This window comes from Daucus carota, chromosome 6, assembly GCF_001625215.2.
Source record: "Daucus carota subsp. sativus chromosome 6, DH1 v3.0, whole genome shotgun sequence".
NCBI classification, from domain to species: Eukaryota; Viridiplantae; Streptophyta; class Magnoliopsida; order Apiales; family Apiaceae; genus Daucus; species Daucus carota.
In genome coordinates this window covers 21,016,040-21,032,496 of record NC_030386.2, presented here as the reverse complement: position 1 = coordinate 21,032,496, position 16,457 = coordinate 21,016,040, and the positions used below count along the sequence as shown (strand labels likewise).

Below are 16,457 nucleotides of genomic sequence, written 5' to 3'. Positions count from 1 at the left end.
TGCAACTATGATAATTAAAGCCCATGGGCATCAAAGATGCATGGAAAGATGATCAAAATCGGAATTTTTGTCCATTTACTGGTATCTCTGCTTGCCAGGAAGCTTATCTTTCTAGGAAAGACAGAGAGGAGGACCACTATAACATGTATAACTACATAAGGTAGCTGAAATCGACTTATATTTACTAAAGAACACCCATTATCATGCAATTCAATCTACGAAGGCTTGTACAAATTTAGAAATTTGATCAGTATTTTTCCAGTTTCAGGTCATACTTGGTCTTAAATCTTTTGAGGTTATTCCATTTTATAGCTGGTTTATCACAGAATTCTGCTGTATTCAGTTCAACTATACATGCACTACTGACCACACACTCTCCTCCATTTCTCAAGATCTGGGTTCAAACTCGAAAAAGTTTGGGTTAATTTCTTAAAGTTATATTATCTTGCTTAACAACTTTCTTCTGGATTATGGCCGTAAGTTTTCTCTTGGCTTCGACTTCTTTGCTAAAATATGAAATCCCTTGATTTTGATTATAATTTTTCCAGACTTTAATTTGTATCTTGTTCAAATTTGATTATTTAGCTCTTATGTCAATCATTTGGTAATTGGGTGCATATATGCTTTTTTGTGTGCTTCTTTCTGCAAATTATTGTATTCCTTAAATGAGTTTTTTGTACGCTTCAGTGATCAGGGCTTTATTATGGGTTCTTGTATAGAGTATTTAGCTCGCAGCTTGTTGCTTGTCTGTCTTTGATCTCAACATAATCATTTGTGATTTTACAAGTACAGTAACCTGGAGAGTATCGTGTATCCTTTGGCTAAAGAAATTTTATATAAAAACTGAATAGATAATATTAAAGTAACTCTTCAGAGTAGGTACCAGTGAATTCAAAAGAGGTGAAGGATGAGTGATGAGTCAGGTTAAAGAAGATTGCATGTCAAATTGTAAAGACGACCACTAAAAGATTTCTCCCTTACACAGTATTTGGCAAGTGATCTCTTGGCACAGTCGTTGAGCTAATTCCTACAAATTTACTAGTTATACCTTCACCCATGCCCGCTGCACAGATTTCTGTCAGCCTCAAGTACCTGAAACCTGGTAACAATGTCTTGATACCCAGATCCCCTATATCTGCCATATGAAGTGGCTCATTTGCGCGCTTCTATAATCTTTACATACTCCAACAGAAGCCTTTCACTTGGTAAAACTTTTATATGGTAGTACATCTTTTCGAACAGAACCAGCAGTTTATACTCTAGGAATCATCTCCAACTCCAGGTGCAGAATCAAAATTCCTTAACCTACAGTATGACTTCTTAAAAATTTGAAACCATAGGGGGAAAAGAAGGCCTAGGGTTTTCACGTTACAAGTTACAACCCCATAAGTAGAACTAAAACACCCTATTCCCTGACAACCAAAAGATTTCAGCAAGGTCACACACATATATTTTACTTAATTATTAATTGCTTTGGAAAAGTGCATAGATATTTTATTACTGGGAATACCCCAAAAAAAATGACAAATTCAACAGCTAGAGGATTTAAACCCACGCGCAATCATTTTTAATAAAGTATCCGTTGAATATTATACATGCCTATGCATATATTACTATTGGGAATGCAAAGAGGATTTTATGTGCAAGTCTGTTGGTTCTGTTTGAAGCAAAGGTAAAATATAAAAGAAATTTCTCAAACACTTTGTTTTGTTTTCATTAAACTACTTATGCAGCAGCCAAACAGATCATATTTCAAACTTATTTTGATCAAATTACTGCAATTTGTTTTGTTTTTATCAAACTACTTATGCACCAGCCAACAGATTATATTGTGAGCCAATTACTGCAATTTGTTTTGTTGTTATCGAACTACTTATACAGCAGCCAACAATTTATATTATGAAGTTCGGTTAATCAAATTAGAGCACAAGTTGCCGAGGAGTGATGGGCAAACATAATATATTGTGAAACTAAATCTCAGTATTGCTCACTGAGATTTTTCATACTGTGATTGTTCCGCCAGTTTTTGAGGCTCATTGAGGTAAAACTACAAGATTTAGGTGTAAATTTGCATGCCCCCTCACAAAAAAAGAGTCCTTCCAATTGTATATAGTCTACAAAAACACATAAAGAATCCTGGCGTATGTGGTGTGGATGTGTTGTATAAACTTGTACAAATCAAGGCTACTTATTTAGCTGCCTGCCTTCTTAGGCTCCCTGCTAAATCAATACTGAGATACCTAAGTTCCACGTTTCGTGTTAACTGGAAAGCTCCTCCATGAGTCCTAAACCTAGCAGACCTCGCCCACTTGTGGTATCTTGATCTTGCAAATAACTATGAAATATAGATTGTTAATATCCTCTAGTCATTCAGGAAACTTTTAGCATCTAAAGTAGGACCTCTCTCATCCTCTCCTGCCTCTCCTGTAGTAACCCGCGTTCAACCATTTTTGACGAAGTGTCTGTTAAGTGTGATACATACCTATGCATATATTACTATTGGGAATGCAAAGAGAATTTTATGTGCAAGTCTGTTGGTTCTGTTTGAAGCTAAGGTAAAATATGAAAAATATATGTATTTAGATGGTAAGCTAACTTGTGTGGATGTAATTGTTCATGATTTACTTTTATGCACTTCTAATATATTTATAATTTCTTGCAGATGGCGAGTGCTTTTTCAGACAATGGGCCGTCCTTTTTCACACTTCTGCACCATGTAAGTTTTTCAAAAAAAATTATGGTGCCATGAATGTAACAAATATCACTTAATCTTAAAAATTTAGAAAAAAGTAAAGATTAAGCTATAGATCTCAATATATAATGATCACTCACTCACAAGTATGTTGTTTTTTATCTTGGTCAAATATCAGAAAATTTTGTTTTGGCTTTTGGAATTTAAACAATTGATCTCTATTACTAACATGTATAAACTGTTGTTTCCAATGTCTGAATGTACACATAGCGACGGATTCCTGCAGTCTTTAAGGGAATGATTGGAGAAAGATATCCTTGTGTTATATATTTGAAGGTGTCATCTGGTCCTTGGTTTAAGATTGTTGTCTGTGATGACGACAATGAAAAAATGGCTATGAAAGAAGGTCTGAAGGGTTTTTTGCTGTCAAATAACATAACTATGAGCAACTTCCTAGTTTTCTGTTTTGATGGAGTCTCGAGCTTCCATGTTCAAGTTTTCGAACCTTCGGGATTGGAGAGGGTGCCAGAGAATAAAGAACAGCTTGAAACTATTGGTACTCCTAATGGAAAAAGGAAGCCAGGAAGGCCAAGAAAATATGGCAAGGATAATCATGTGCTGCGGGTAATGGACATTTAAGCTTATTTACAACATGAACTTTATCATCCAGATGGTTTTTTTTCTTGTTGTTAACAACTCTCTTTTGCCTGATGTTTGGTTTTGAATATTTATCAATAATTATAAAAGTTCCTGACCTGGAGATACTAGGTTCTGTTTGCTTTGCTTTATGTAGTACTAATAATACCTGTTTTTTAGGGCAAGAAAGAACAACAATATCAAGATTATGGAAAAGAGCCAAGCAAGAAAATCCCAGCATTCTTTAAAGCATTCATAACTGAAGAAGCCCACCGAAGACTGGTACCTGTTCTTGAATTTCTCAATTTTTTCGCCTTGGTTTCATTTTTTCGTCACATTTTCGCTTTGTTTTTTTGTTTTTATTAGTCTCCCTTTAAGATTTATATACTATACTGCAAAGAAATCGTAAAAGAGAAGGTTAAGACATACTACTGATCTTACCAAAATGAAAACAGACATATGTGAAAGATAAAATTTCTTTACAGAGAATTGATAGGTAAGCTGTTTGAAATATTTGATCAAGGTAATGATTTAAACAGTTAATAACAGGCAAAGGGTTATCTACAGAGACATGATTTAGATCATATTGTTATACACTGGTAACACTGCACCAAAGAGCCAAGGGAGCTGAAAACATATACAAGGCCTTGGACACAAATGAAACATATGATAAACTCGTATCCATATAGATACATAAGCAAGCTAATCAATAGATGTATAGATATCTTGAAATGTTTAGTAAAACTGCTATCTGTATGCACTGATAACATTGTCTCTGTAATTTGTTGCAGAACATTCCTTTGGCTTTCACAGAATATTTGGAAGGAAAGATAGCACATACTGCATTTCTGAGGAATCGTAAGAGTTATGTTTGGACTGTAACAACAACCAAAAGCAGAAATCAGTACTCTTTTGACAATGGTTGGCCAGAGTTTGTGGAACAGAATGATGTCCACCTTGGAGATTTCTTGGTTTTCCAATACGATGGTAAATGCACGTTCGACTTTAAGCACTTTGGCACTAGTATGTGCGAGAAGGAAGCGAAAATTTTAAGTTTTAAAATAGAGGAGGAATATGGAGAAGGTTTTGACAGAGAAGCAGAAACTTCTGAGAAAAAGTATGCTGATTCTGACAATTCTTTTAGTGATGTCAATGATGAAAATGATGGTGATGAGGACGATGAAGGTGACAATGATGTGGTGTTGGAGGATGAGAAGGATGTTGGTGAGGATGCTGGTTATGACTACGATGATGATAACTTTGATGGCGACGAAGATGTGGAAGGAGAAGATGTCGATGAGGAGGTATCTGTCAAGGATGTTGAAACAAATGAAGAAGATGCCATTTTTAAATCTGGAATAGTTGAGAGGCCTAAGAATCCTTATTTTGTTGCAAAGATCCTTCCATCTCGTCGTAGTGATTTGGTAAGACTTGCACATTATCATTATACATTATCATTAAACCTGAAAGAGGTTTTAGTGAATGCTGATCAGATTTGAATAAAGATTGCTGATTCCAGTTTTAAAACTTGAAATAGTAACTAGTAAGTATTTGTGCTTGAATGTAATTATGTTCACTGCTGTCTGTTGCTGCAGTTTGTTCCCTCCGATGTGATCAAAGATTTCAACCTCAAACTTCCAAAAGATCTTTGTATATTTGTCAAACACGGGAGGAGATGGAAGACAGAGGTAAAAGTTTGGAAGGATGGCAGAACAGTGCTTTCTAAAGGATGGAGGCCGATTTGCAAGTGGAACAATCTGCAGCTAGACGACAGGTGCATTTGTGAATTTGTTCCAGGAGATGGCGAAGAAGGCCTTTTTCTGCAGATGACTATCGTAAGGGCTGGATCATGGTAGTCAAGAAATGAAGATGAGGAGGAACTAGCACTTTGTGTAGGGAAGACTAAGTTTTTAAAGCTTTTAGTAGTTTTGGATTACATGTATGCTGTCATGACAAGTAATTACTTCATCAGATTTGTCATTTTAATCAAGTTCCAGAGATAAGATCATTAAAGCCTTAAGCTTGTTAACACGTAGTACTAACAAGTCTGATTTGCTCGCCGTCTTCTTAGATGTTCTGTCATTCAGTGGCTTCACTCTGCTAGTGGAACTACATTTACTGATTCTTCAAACATAAGTTGCTTGAAAACACTTTTTTATAGTTCAAGCAAAGTCTCACTGATGATTCCAATCGTTTCTCATCCTGGGCGGAGATGATTGTTGTGTTTACGGAACTTATAGTTGTTGTAATGAGCATTGATCATAGGATAATGTCCACGACAATCAATTATTAGCGACATACGAACAGCGGAAAAAATCGCTTGATGATAAAAATTCTAGAATAAGTGATTTTTCCGTTGAAAGATATCATAGTCTGATGGATTTAGTTTCTGTCTTCTCTCTCTCTCCAGAGGGAGAGCCGTTCTTGTGTATATGTATCTGTATGTATCTGTGCAATTGATCGTTCTAATTGTTTCTCCCCCTTCTCTTCTTTTTTCCTCTCCTTTTATGTCTTATTCTTCATGAGTCATTCCTCTTTTCCCTCTCCTTCTGCCATCTGGGTGTATCTACTGCTTATAGGGTTGGTGACTGTTTGAAGCTACTACACAGGCAGGCAGGTGAGTCAACAGGGATAGGGGCAGGTGTCGCTACGGATGGAAGGCACATGTCTTCGTTCGTAGGCTAAGCAGGCGTGATAGGGATTGCAGGGTAGGCTGGGTTCCAAGGGGAGATGGCCTTAGACCCTACGGTCCTTTGGCTGCTTATAGGGTTGATTTTTGAGTCTATCATTTGCCCTCGTGGTGGGGGAGCCTTCTTTAGGAGGCGTCGTTTGGGGAGCGGGATTCGATACCGCCTGAGTTATGTAAAAGTAGAAGTAAAAATGAATGAATTAATAAATAAATAGATGATAAAAAGAGGGCTCTTAAGTGGGTTTGTTTATATTTTGATATTTATTTTTTTTAGGGGGAAAAAGTGGTTTTTAAGCGCAAGTGGAGGGGTTTCTTTTAGGGGCAAAATTTCTATGTTGTTCTCCTTCTGTGGAGCGTGTTTTGGATGAGAATTCGGAGGAATTTTTCGTTTCTTCTCATAGATTTTCTTAGAATGTATGTGGGTTTTTTTGGAGGTTAATGGGTTCATTTGGGGGATATTGAACGTGTCTGTGGTTTTCCTGCAGATATTACAGGGAGAAGACATGGTTTAGAGTAAGAGGGAAGCTGGGGAAGAAGTTGAAGCTAGTGCTCCTGATTCGGAGAATCAGTTGTTGTCCGCTTCCAGTAGTGTAGGGGAGGGTTCGGATGGGGACAGTTCGGAGACAGAGAGTAGTGAAGGGGGATCTAAAAGCGGAGGGAAATCCTCGAGCGAGAATGTTCCCATAAATGAGTTGTCTTGTAGGCGGGCTCATGTCGTGGGTTTCAAACAAAAAGTGGGGGAGATGTCTGTAAAAAAAGGAAAGGAGAAAGTGGAGGAGGTAGAAATTCCAGTTAGAAAGAAAGCTAAGGCGCTGAAAGTTTTGGTCCGTAGTCGTTTGGGGGATGCTTCGGGATGGTTGGATTGTGCGGAGAAGTTTGTGCTAAGTCTGGCGGGGTTTCTCAGGGAGGAGTATTTCTAGTCATATGGAGTGGCTTGTTATTATGAGCCTCAGTGGGATGTAGTTGCAGGTGACTTTTTGAGCGAGGAGTTGGGAAAGCTGGAACATATAAACATGTTGTGCAATTTTAATCCAACTTATTTTCTAGTGATAAAAGCGGCTTTTCAGATATCCGAGGCTTATGAGGCGAGGTTGCCGGAAGTGGGTGATATGATATATCATTAAGGTGGAGATACGTGGGTTGGGATTCCCTTGAAACACTTTAGGGTAGTCTTACGGTTGCCTTTACATAGGTTCATTCATACACTGTTTGTTAATATGAGGTTGGCTTTGGGGCAGTTAGGGCCGAATTCTATTCGGAAGATATGTGCTTTTATAGCTAGGTGTACAGAGTTGAGTTTGGAGCTGACTTTGTCTTTGTTTTGATCTCTACATCAGTTGCAAGCATCTCGTGATTACTATCCACTTTTCAAACTACAGTGGGTGAGTAAGAGTTTGGGGGAATTTTAGTGGAGTTTGTGCTGTTCTTTTTCGTATTTGTTGGTTAGAATTGTGGCAAAAATAAATTTTTTTTGTAAGGATCATAGGTGTGTAAGCCTGTAAGAATCGTATTAAATTTTTAGTAAAGATCGTAGGCGTGTAAGCCTTTGTAAGAATCGTAGGCGTGTAAGCCTTTGTAAGAATCGTAGGCGTGTAAGCCTTTGTAAGAATCATAGGCGTGTAAGCCTTTGTAAGAATCATAGGCGGGGTAAGTGTACCGCCAACATGGTGGAGTAATCTTTTAGGTTACTCCGTAGTTGGAATAGAGTGTTTATTATAACGAGCCGTAGCTATTGTAGGGTACTCGTGTTTTTTTTTCTTTTAAGAGCCATAACAAGAGTAGGGCTATGTATGTTGGCTCGTTGTTGAAACCCGTAAGGTCGTGCGGGTTGCAGTGAACCTTATGGCCGTAGTGAATTTGGCTTACGTATGTTAAACCCGTAGGATTGTGTGGGTTGTAGTGAACCTTAGGGCCGTAGCGAAGGTGGGCTACGTATGTTAAACCCGTAGGATTGTGTGGGTTGCAGTGAACCTTAGGGCCGTAGCGGTTGTAAGGCTACGTACGATGGCCTTGTGGCAGGGTAGCCATAGCGAAGAATGGGCTATGTATGTAGGCTCTCTGCTGTTGGGCTGTAGCGATTGTAGGGCTACGTATGATGGCCTTGTGGCAGAGTAGCCATAGCGAAGAATGGGCTATGTATGTAGGCTCTCTGCTGTTGGACTGTAGCGATTGTAGGGCTACGTATGATGGCCTTGTTTTATTATGTGTTAGATAACGCTTAAGGAAAAGGTGAGATATATGAGGTGGTAGAAAAAATTTACATACAGATGTGTTATTTGTATGCTAACTGAAAGTCGTTGTATACCTGTATGCAATCAACCTTGAGATCGTGAGCTAGGCGGAGGCCGGCTAGATGGCTTCATATTCAGAGCAATTGTTAGTGGCGGGGAAGCAGAATCTAATGGATTGCTGAATTTGAAAGCACTCTTCAGTGGTCGGAGGATCTGGACCTTGCTCTTCGTCCATGTCGGGGACTGCGGTTGCCATATGGGCAGTGGTGGGAGTTTTCTGAGACTCGAGACCTAGAGGAAGAACGTTTTGGCCGATGAAGGTGGTCATCTAGGCGGCCAAATTATCCACCTGCTCTTGTAGATGTCGTTGTTGAGCTTCATATTGGTTGAAGCGATCGAAATTCGGGGAGTGAGATGGTGAGGGAGTGATGTTATACGGGTGGTGAGAAGACTGAGATGGTGAAGGTGCTATACGGGAGTGATGCTATACAGGTGCTCGATTCTTCGCTCACCTTTCTTCGTGTAGGGTTTTCTTCCTAGTCGTCGTGGTATGGTGGTGAATTTCACGGGTTTCTCTTTCTTTTCGATCCCCGGCGGCGGCGCCAATTGATGGATTTAGTTTCTGTCTTCTCTCTCTCTCCAGAGGGAGAGCCGTTCTTGTGTATATGTATCTGTATGTATCTGTGCAATTGATCGTTCTAATTGTTTCTCCCCCTTCTCTTCTTTTTTCCTCTCCTTTTATGTCTTATTCTTCATGAGTCATTCCTCTTTTCCCTCTCCTTCTGCCATCTGGGTGTATCTACTGCTTATAGGGTTGGTGACTGTTTGAAGCTACTACACAGGCAGGCAGGTGAGTCAACAGGGATAGGGGCAGGTGTCGCTACGGATGGAAGGCACATGTCTTCGTTCGTAGGCTAAGCAGGCGTGATAGGGATTGCAGGGTAGGCTGGGTTCCAAGGGGAGATGGCCTTAGACCCTACGGTCCTTTGGCTGCTTATAGGGTTGATTTTTGAGTCTATCATAGTCCCTAAAATTTTTCACTGCAGGTCCCTCAAGTGCAACCTGGGTCATCAGCCAGAACTCTTCTTCTTATGGTTTTGTTCCAAAATGTAGCTCCTGGTCCACCAAACACACTTTTACAGGTTGCTGTGAAAAATTCTCAGCAACCTGTGTGATACTACAAAGATAAAATTTCATTACTGGTTTTTTTTACCGAGGATGGGACTTTCCTGCCATTGTGATAAATAGTGTGGAAGCTACACTTGACCGGTTGGCTTCATCGAATATGTTTTTTTATCGCAAAGCATAAAAATGCCAACCAGGAGGTCCTGTACCTCTCCGTCAAGATCCCTAGAACAATCCCATTTTTTTTTTTTTTTTTGACAAAGAACAATCCCATTTTTGATTGAACTAACAATGGTGATCGGAAATGAAAAAATCTGCAAGGCAATATTGCAGTAGGAGTGAAATAGAACGATCAAGAACAAAAGATTCAAAGTAATCACCAAGCGCCTGTAGCTCAGTGGATAGAGCGTCTGTTTCCTAAGCAGAAAGTCGAAGGTTCGACCCCTTCCTGGCGCGTAATTTGTTTTGTTTCAGTTTATTATTCTAACTACTTATGCAGCAGCCAAAAAGATCATATTGTAAACTTATACTTATCAAATTACAGCAAACAGGTCATACTGTGAACTTATTTTTAACTTATCAAATTACTGCAATTTGTTTTGTTTTCATCAAACTGCATACTGCAATTTGTTTTGTTTTCATCAAACTACTTATGCAGCAACCAAACAGATCATATCCTTAATTTTTATCAAATTACTGCAATTTATTTTGTTTTCATCAAACTACTTATGCGGCAGCCAAACAGATCATACTGTGAACTTCTTTTTACTGAGCAGCGTTTATTCCCGAGCACAAGCTGCTAAGGAGTGAGGTGCAGATTTGATGCAGCGTACAAAGATATCATATTGTGAAACCAAAGCTCACCATTGGTCACCGAGATTTTTCATATTGTGATTGTTTCCAGTTTTTTAGGCTCACCCGAGGCAAAACTACAGGACCTAGGAGTGAATTTGCATGCCCCTTCTCCCAAAAGACTCCTTCCAGTTGTATACAGTCAGCAAAAACACATAAAATATCCTGGCACATGTGGTGTCGATGTGCTATATAAACTTGTACAAATCAAGGCAGCTTATTTAGCTTCCTGACTTCTTAAGCTCCCTCCTAAATCAATTCAAAATACCTAGGCTCCCTCCTAAATCAATTCGAAATATTAAAGTTCCCCGTTCAGTGTTAACTGGAAAGAACCTCCAAGAATCCTAAACCTAGCAAACCTGGCTCACTTGTGGTATCTTGATCTTGCAAATAACTATGAAATACGGATTGTTGATATTCTCTAGTCATTCAGGAAACTTTAGCATCTAAAGCATAAGGACCTCTCCTGCCACAGTGCCACTCCTTCCCAAAATTAATATGCTACCTTCTTTGCAGGTTTCAAAATTACATTGATGCCTACATTTTAAAGATTTTCTTACATACGCCCATACTAACATTACGTCTTTAGTCTAGCTGACATTAGCCAACGTGTCCACAGTCCTCCACTAACTGTCTACCACTACTGAACTTGGTAAACAATAGCTTAATTAAACCGTTTTTATCTGTTGGTTTCAAATCCTATTAAGACAGTAAATTCTAAACATTCTTGACGAGGTTCAAGGTTTAATTCCATCTCGGATTACTAACCTTTCCCAACTTACACATCTTATTCACATTGATTGCCAACATCCCTTCCCAACTGAAAAGTCCCTGTGGTGAAAAATTTCCACGGTCAGTTCCTGAATCTACTGGAATATAAAGTAAATTAAATTCTATATATCTTTCTGAAAGATCCTCAACTATTACTTTCCTAAGTCAATTTCTCAGCACACAACTCCTCAGCATATTACACTAAATGAGTTTGGTCTATCTTAAATTTGCTTTAACGACTGACAATTATAACAGATTCAGCAAACTACCCCAACTTAAAACTCTCTACCTATCCAACTAACATTAAGTTAGAAACTTAAATTCAATAACTTCGAAGCTTATATATAGCAATTCCAACTGAGAATTGTGATCTTAATAAACATAAACACTTCAATGTCAGTAGTAATAAACTTACCGCAAAACCTACTACCATCACTCAACCAGCCAAAATCAGAAATACTACCAACACAAAATACATATAATTTTATTAAAAAACAATCATAAACTCAATTTCAAACACATTTAATCGAAACAAAAAACAATCAAAATAGTCAGCCTAACCAAACCAAATTTTCATTAAATTCCGTAACAATATCACTACAATAAGTCGATAACCGAAAAATTCAACCACTACAAAATTATAATCATCGATAATTCAAAAATATAATTAAAGAAAAACCCTAATTACTAATCTTACACATCAAAAATCAGATTCCTCAATAAAACAGACATACGTATATGAAGACGTACAAAGATTGAAACTTTAAGCAACCGCTACAGGCTGCTGTTTTGTGGGCTCGAGATTCTTGTTGCGATCATTATCGCCGGCGAAATCTTCCATATTATAAATAACGGTGATAAAAAGAGAGCAGCTAGGGCAGCGAGCGATCTCTTCGCCGAGTTTAAGATCCTCTTTTGTGATTTGAAACAAATCGCCGCACGGACATGGATATGTGTAGGCTTCGAGCTCTGCGTTCCACTCCATATCTTCAATCTCCACGTCGTCGTACGACATCGTTTTCAGCCTCCGTCCACTAATTAGGGTTTGGATGGAATTTGGGGGAGGTATTTATTGGGCTTTGTTTTCTTTATACAGAGTCCACGTGTTTTATAATTTTATTGTGTTACACATAACCGAATCAATTCGGCAGGTATTGCTCTTAAATGCACGGGTGTTTTTCGCTAAGTTTTTTTTTCTAAATAATTTTGTGCAGTAATATTTTATCATCCAAAAGTTAGATTCGGCTACAAAACCATTATTATCTAATTTCTTTTATAAAAATGAGAACCGAGTTTACTAGTGCACTAGATATACTACCCCATTTCAATTTATTTGATCGATTATTCAGAGAGTTTCAAATAGATTAGAGGAGCTTAAGTATAATATTTTTTTTTCCATATTTTCTATTTCTATAAAAATTTGGATTTAAAATTTGTATTCAAACAAAAAATCATAAAAAAATATTATGTCAAAACTTCTTTTACACGGGGTCATATAAAATAGAACGGGTAGAATCTATATTATTAAATCGTAAATGAAGTGTTTATATTAATTTCAAATTAATAAGCAAAAGTTGTTTTTACGTAAAAAAATCATGTAATTTCTGTCTTGACTTGCACTGAATTGAACAAAGGAATAGCAAGTTGGGTATAGCTTTCAGTTTTGCCGTTGAATGCTAGAAAACCAGAGCGCACACAGATGACAGAACATGGTTCGTAAATTCTGTTTCCTGGTGATACCATCAGCTAGCTGTGGTTTCAGTGTTTAAGACTTGAGTTGCTAATTTTAAAATTTGTTGTGTAAAGTTTGCACGTTCTGTAGTCTATATAGTTGGTTACATCTTGCACATGAATCCCACACACCTTAAATTCCAAGATTACCACAATTCACTTGTTCTTGTCTCAAATACGGAGAGTTTATAAATTACTATAAGAACATCCAAGCATGCCAGGAGTTTTTGATAGCTGGACAAACGAGCTAACCAAGCTGAGGGCTCAGACTCAAACCATACTCTCAAGTGGCTCCAACCAAGCTGATGATCAGTCGGTCCGGTCCGACAAAAATACTCTTGTTGAATCAAAATCACCCACCATTATTCAGTTCATGCGAGACAACTTACATCTGAAATTCTACTACTCTGAGTCCGCGCTTTCTATGATGGTTCAATGTTTTAGCCCTTGATTATCATTAAACTTTTTATGGTAATTATGCTTGTAGATATTTTTAATTTCGTGTCATTCTTATGATCCGGTTCATAAGAATCTAAAGTTGAGCACTATGTACTGGTATTTACTTACACGGTTATGTGATTCATTTCCATCTTTCCAGTCTCATGTCTCTTACACAAATTGTCTATTAGCATTATTGTAATTGAGCTTAGATTTGACAATTGTAATAAAATCTCAAGCACGTAAAAAAAATTATGGTCCTGATATATCATATATAGGGGCCGGACCGTTTGCAATTGGGCGGGTGGCGCACTCAAATCAACGGAATTGCGACAGTTTTAGTTGACACTTTGCCGCTCTGAATGCAACCTAGTCAACTATAAGCTCTATCACCACACTGAACATGCTATATATGGTTAATTTGCAAATTGAAGTTCACCAACGCGTCTAGATCGAGTGCGAAGCTTAAGTCTTAAGGTGCCCCCTATTCTACTCAATCTAACAGGTTCATGGAGTTGGAACTTGCTATATAACCATGTATTCAAGTCGAGTGTCTGACATAAAAAATCTGGCCTGGTCACTGTTTAGTTAGTTAAAATCTCGTACAGAGTTTTCAGTTTCTCTGGGGATGGGTTGGCTTTACGATTCTTTTGTTTCCTTTTTTGGTAGGGATACTAGAGATGAAAATTCAGCTACGGCTGCAACTCCCTCTTCAGCAACCCCTCCGGTTGCCTCCCATTCTCCCTCCCACAGCGTCCCCAGGTCCGGTCCTGGTTCCAGCTCCACCAAGCCCCAACCAAGTCCACGTGTTAGCTCCCCGCCACTATTCAATGCCCGCTTGAGCCCATCCTTAAGGCCCGTGTCAAGTCAACGCTTTAAATCCTATATAAGTCCGCCTTTAAGCCCGGCCTCAAGTCAGCGCTTGAGTCCCAATCCACATTTTTATTCCCCCTTAAGTCCGCCTTTGAGCCCTGCCTCAAGTCAACGTTTTAGCCCCAATCGACACTTTAGTCCCAACATAAGTCCAACCTTGAGCCGTGCCTCAAGCCAACGCTTGAGCCCCCCACATTTTAATTCCCGCTTGAGCCCACCCTTGAGCCCACCATCTCCTCTGGTTTATGATCTCTTTCTCAGCTTCAGATTCAAAGACACTGGAAATAACTTCACCAGTCATTTATATAAAGCTCTTAGTGAGGCCAGAATACGCACTGCAGGTAGTCCTCGGGTTCCGCTAAGCAGCACAGAAAACATATCAAGTGAATTCCATCATGCTATTCGAGCATCTGAGATGTACATCATTATCTTCTCAGAAAATTATGCTCATTCAATTTGGCTTCTCCAGGAGCTAAGACACATCATTGAGCATTCAGAACTGACTGGCCGACCGGTCATTCCTCTATTTTACAATGTCGAGCCACATTATTTACAACTTGAAGCTGAGAGGTTGGGAGATGCTATCCTTGAAAGCTATGAATACTCGGATAATAGCACTACACATTTTATGGAAAAGTGTCGTGTTGCACTAAGTACAGCCGCGGAGCTTCCAGGTGTCGTTATAGATGATACTACGTAAGTATAATCATTATCAATATATTATTTTTGTTAGAATACAATATGATCATGATAAACTCTCCGCCTAAAACCTACACTTCACAATTATGACCGGAATATCATCTAAAGGTATCTACACTAGAATTAAGCTATCCTGATTTCTAATTTGGGCAGAGTTGAGTATTCTATGAAAGAACTGATATAAGCGGTCTTATATTCTGATGGAATGGCTTATAAGTAGCTTACGAGATGAATTTCAGCACTTCACATTCAGTCCGATTACGCGAGTCATTTATCCTATAAAATTACCCGTAAACTAATCCGGATACAATTTTGATGCCCAAAATATATAAATACATAACAGGTCCGAGGCCAGAATCGTTGAGGATGTTGTTCGAGCTGTTCTACAACATATTGCTTGAATAATTACATCAACGGATCAAATGCAAACCACAAACAAGAAAATCGATTGTCAAAGTGGGAAGTAGAACAAACCTTCCGCGGTTCCGGGGAATAAGCTTCTACTATGATACAAGAGAAATGAATCTTCTGCTTAAATTCTTAATTTTACTTGTTTTCCTCTGCAATAAAAATATTATTATATTCAATTTACTATATTATATAGCGTTTTTTGTCGATTCTGCTAGATATTAGGATAAATCTGAAATAAGGACTGTGAGTTCTGGGATCGAAAACCGTAATCGAACCAACAATTCAGTTATAATTTTAAATTTTTTGATTCGATTGTAATTAGCTCGATTTCGATAACAAAACCGCCGACACAAAAACCAGAAAACAAAAAACAGAGAGCAGACTCACATGACGTTACTAGCAAATAAAACTATGCACACAGAGAAAGAGAACATGGTTTACACTTTACAATACTGTTTCCTGGGCGATACCGCCGGCTACCAGTGGTTTGAGTTGCTAGTTTACAAGTAGTTAGATTAAAGTATATAATACTACAACACTTCCTTTATCTACATGTAGTCATGTAGTAGTCTATAAATATGCAAAGTATTGTACACACACCAAAGCACACATAAATCTCACACACTCGAGTCTACAAAGAATTTTACTTCTACTACTAGTACTTGGAATTATATTGAAGAATGCCTGGAGTTATGGACAGCTGGACAAACGAGCTAACGAAGCTACGAGCCTGGGGTCACACCATGTTGTCGAGTGGTTCGAGCCAAATTGATGAGGCGGGTCAGTCGGAGAAAGTCGGTTCGAAGTCACCCACCATATTTGAGTTCATGCGACTCAATTCGCCGGTGAAAGTGAATTATTCGGAGGCCACGGTTTGCATGATGGTGGAGTGCTTTAATCCGTAGTTGATTTAAACTTGTGTATTTGATTATTATGTATTTGTAAATTTGTCATGTCATAATTGGTCACTGCCTTTTAAGCCGTGAGCCTTTTGAATACTGAATCACAAGTGCTATGGATTTTAAGTTTTGTTTTGATTTAAACTACTCTCAACTTGCTAGAACGTACACGCTGCCCAGTATTGCAATAGGTTAACACAGATCGCCGTCTCATTTCCAAAATTTCTCCTTTAAAATAAAGATTACTAGTATATGTTAAGGTTTAGAGAGTCAGAGCTATCACTTTCGATGGAACGAAAATTCGACCCAATCTGACGTGAAACAATTTTAACAAATATGAATTTAGTTAAAAATATTTCTGTTATGACTAAAAAGTCTTTTATAATTGTAAGTAAAATGTACTCCCTCCG

At 38.4% G+C, this 16,457-nt stretch overlaps 3 protein-coding genes and 1 non-coding gene across 4 annotated transcripts; 3 read left to right on the top strand and 1 right to left on the bottom strand.

Annotated features, from left to right (window-relative positions):
- Nucleotides 1–283: 283 nt before the first annotated feature.
- On the top strand, nt 284–5,343 carry LOC108225741 (B3 domain-containing protein REM20). Its single transcript, XM_017400680.2, has 6 exons — nt 284–476; nt 2,663–2,716; nt 2,963–3,316; nt 3,509–3,610; nt 4,120–4,752; nt 4,924–5,343. The coding sequence occupies exons 1-6, from the start codon at nt 471–473 to the stop codon at nt 5,182–5,184; spliced, it is 1,410 nt and encodes a 469-aa protein (XP_017256169.1). The 5' UTR covers nt 284–470; the 3' UTR covers nt 5,185–5,343.
- A 4,413-nt stretch (nt 5,344–9,756) lies between these two features.
- Nucleotides 9,757–9,829, top strand: TRNAR-CCU (transfer RNA arginine (anticodon CCU)). The gene has a single exon. It is a non-coding gene; the product is annotated as a tRNA-Arg (tRNA).
- Nucleotides 9,830–11,544: 1,715 nt separating this feature from the next.
- Nucleotides 11,545–12,092, bottom strand: LOC108225806 (diphthamide biosynthesis protein 3). Its single transcript, XM_017400767.2, has one exon. It carries the CDS (start codon nt 12,009–12,011, stop codon nt 11,760–11,762), a length of 252 nt encoding a protein of 83 aa, XP_017256256.1. The 5' UTR covers nt 12,012–12,092; the 3' UTR covers nt 11,545–11,759.
- A 705-nt stretch (nt 12,093–12,797) lies between these two features.
- On the top strand, nt 12,798–16,191 carry LOC108225762 (disease resistance protein RPV1). Its single transcript, XM_017400713.2, has 2 exons — nt 12,798–14,734; nt 15,081–16,191. Exons 1-2 carry the CDS (start codon nt 13,794–13,796, stop codon nt 15,136–15,138), a joined length of 999 nt encoding a protein of 332 aa, XP_017256202.1. The 5' UTR covers nt 12,798–13,793; the 3' UTR covers nt 15,139–16,191.
- Nucleotides 16,192–16,457: the final 266 nt, after the last annotated feature.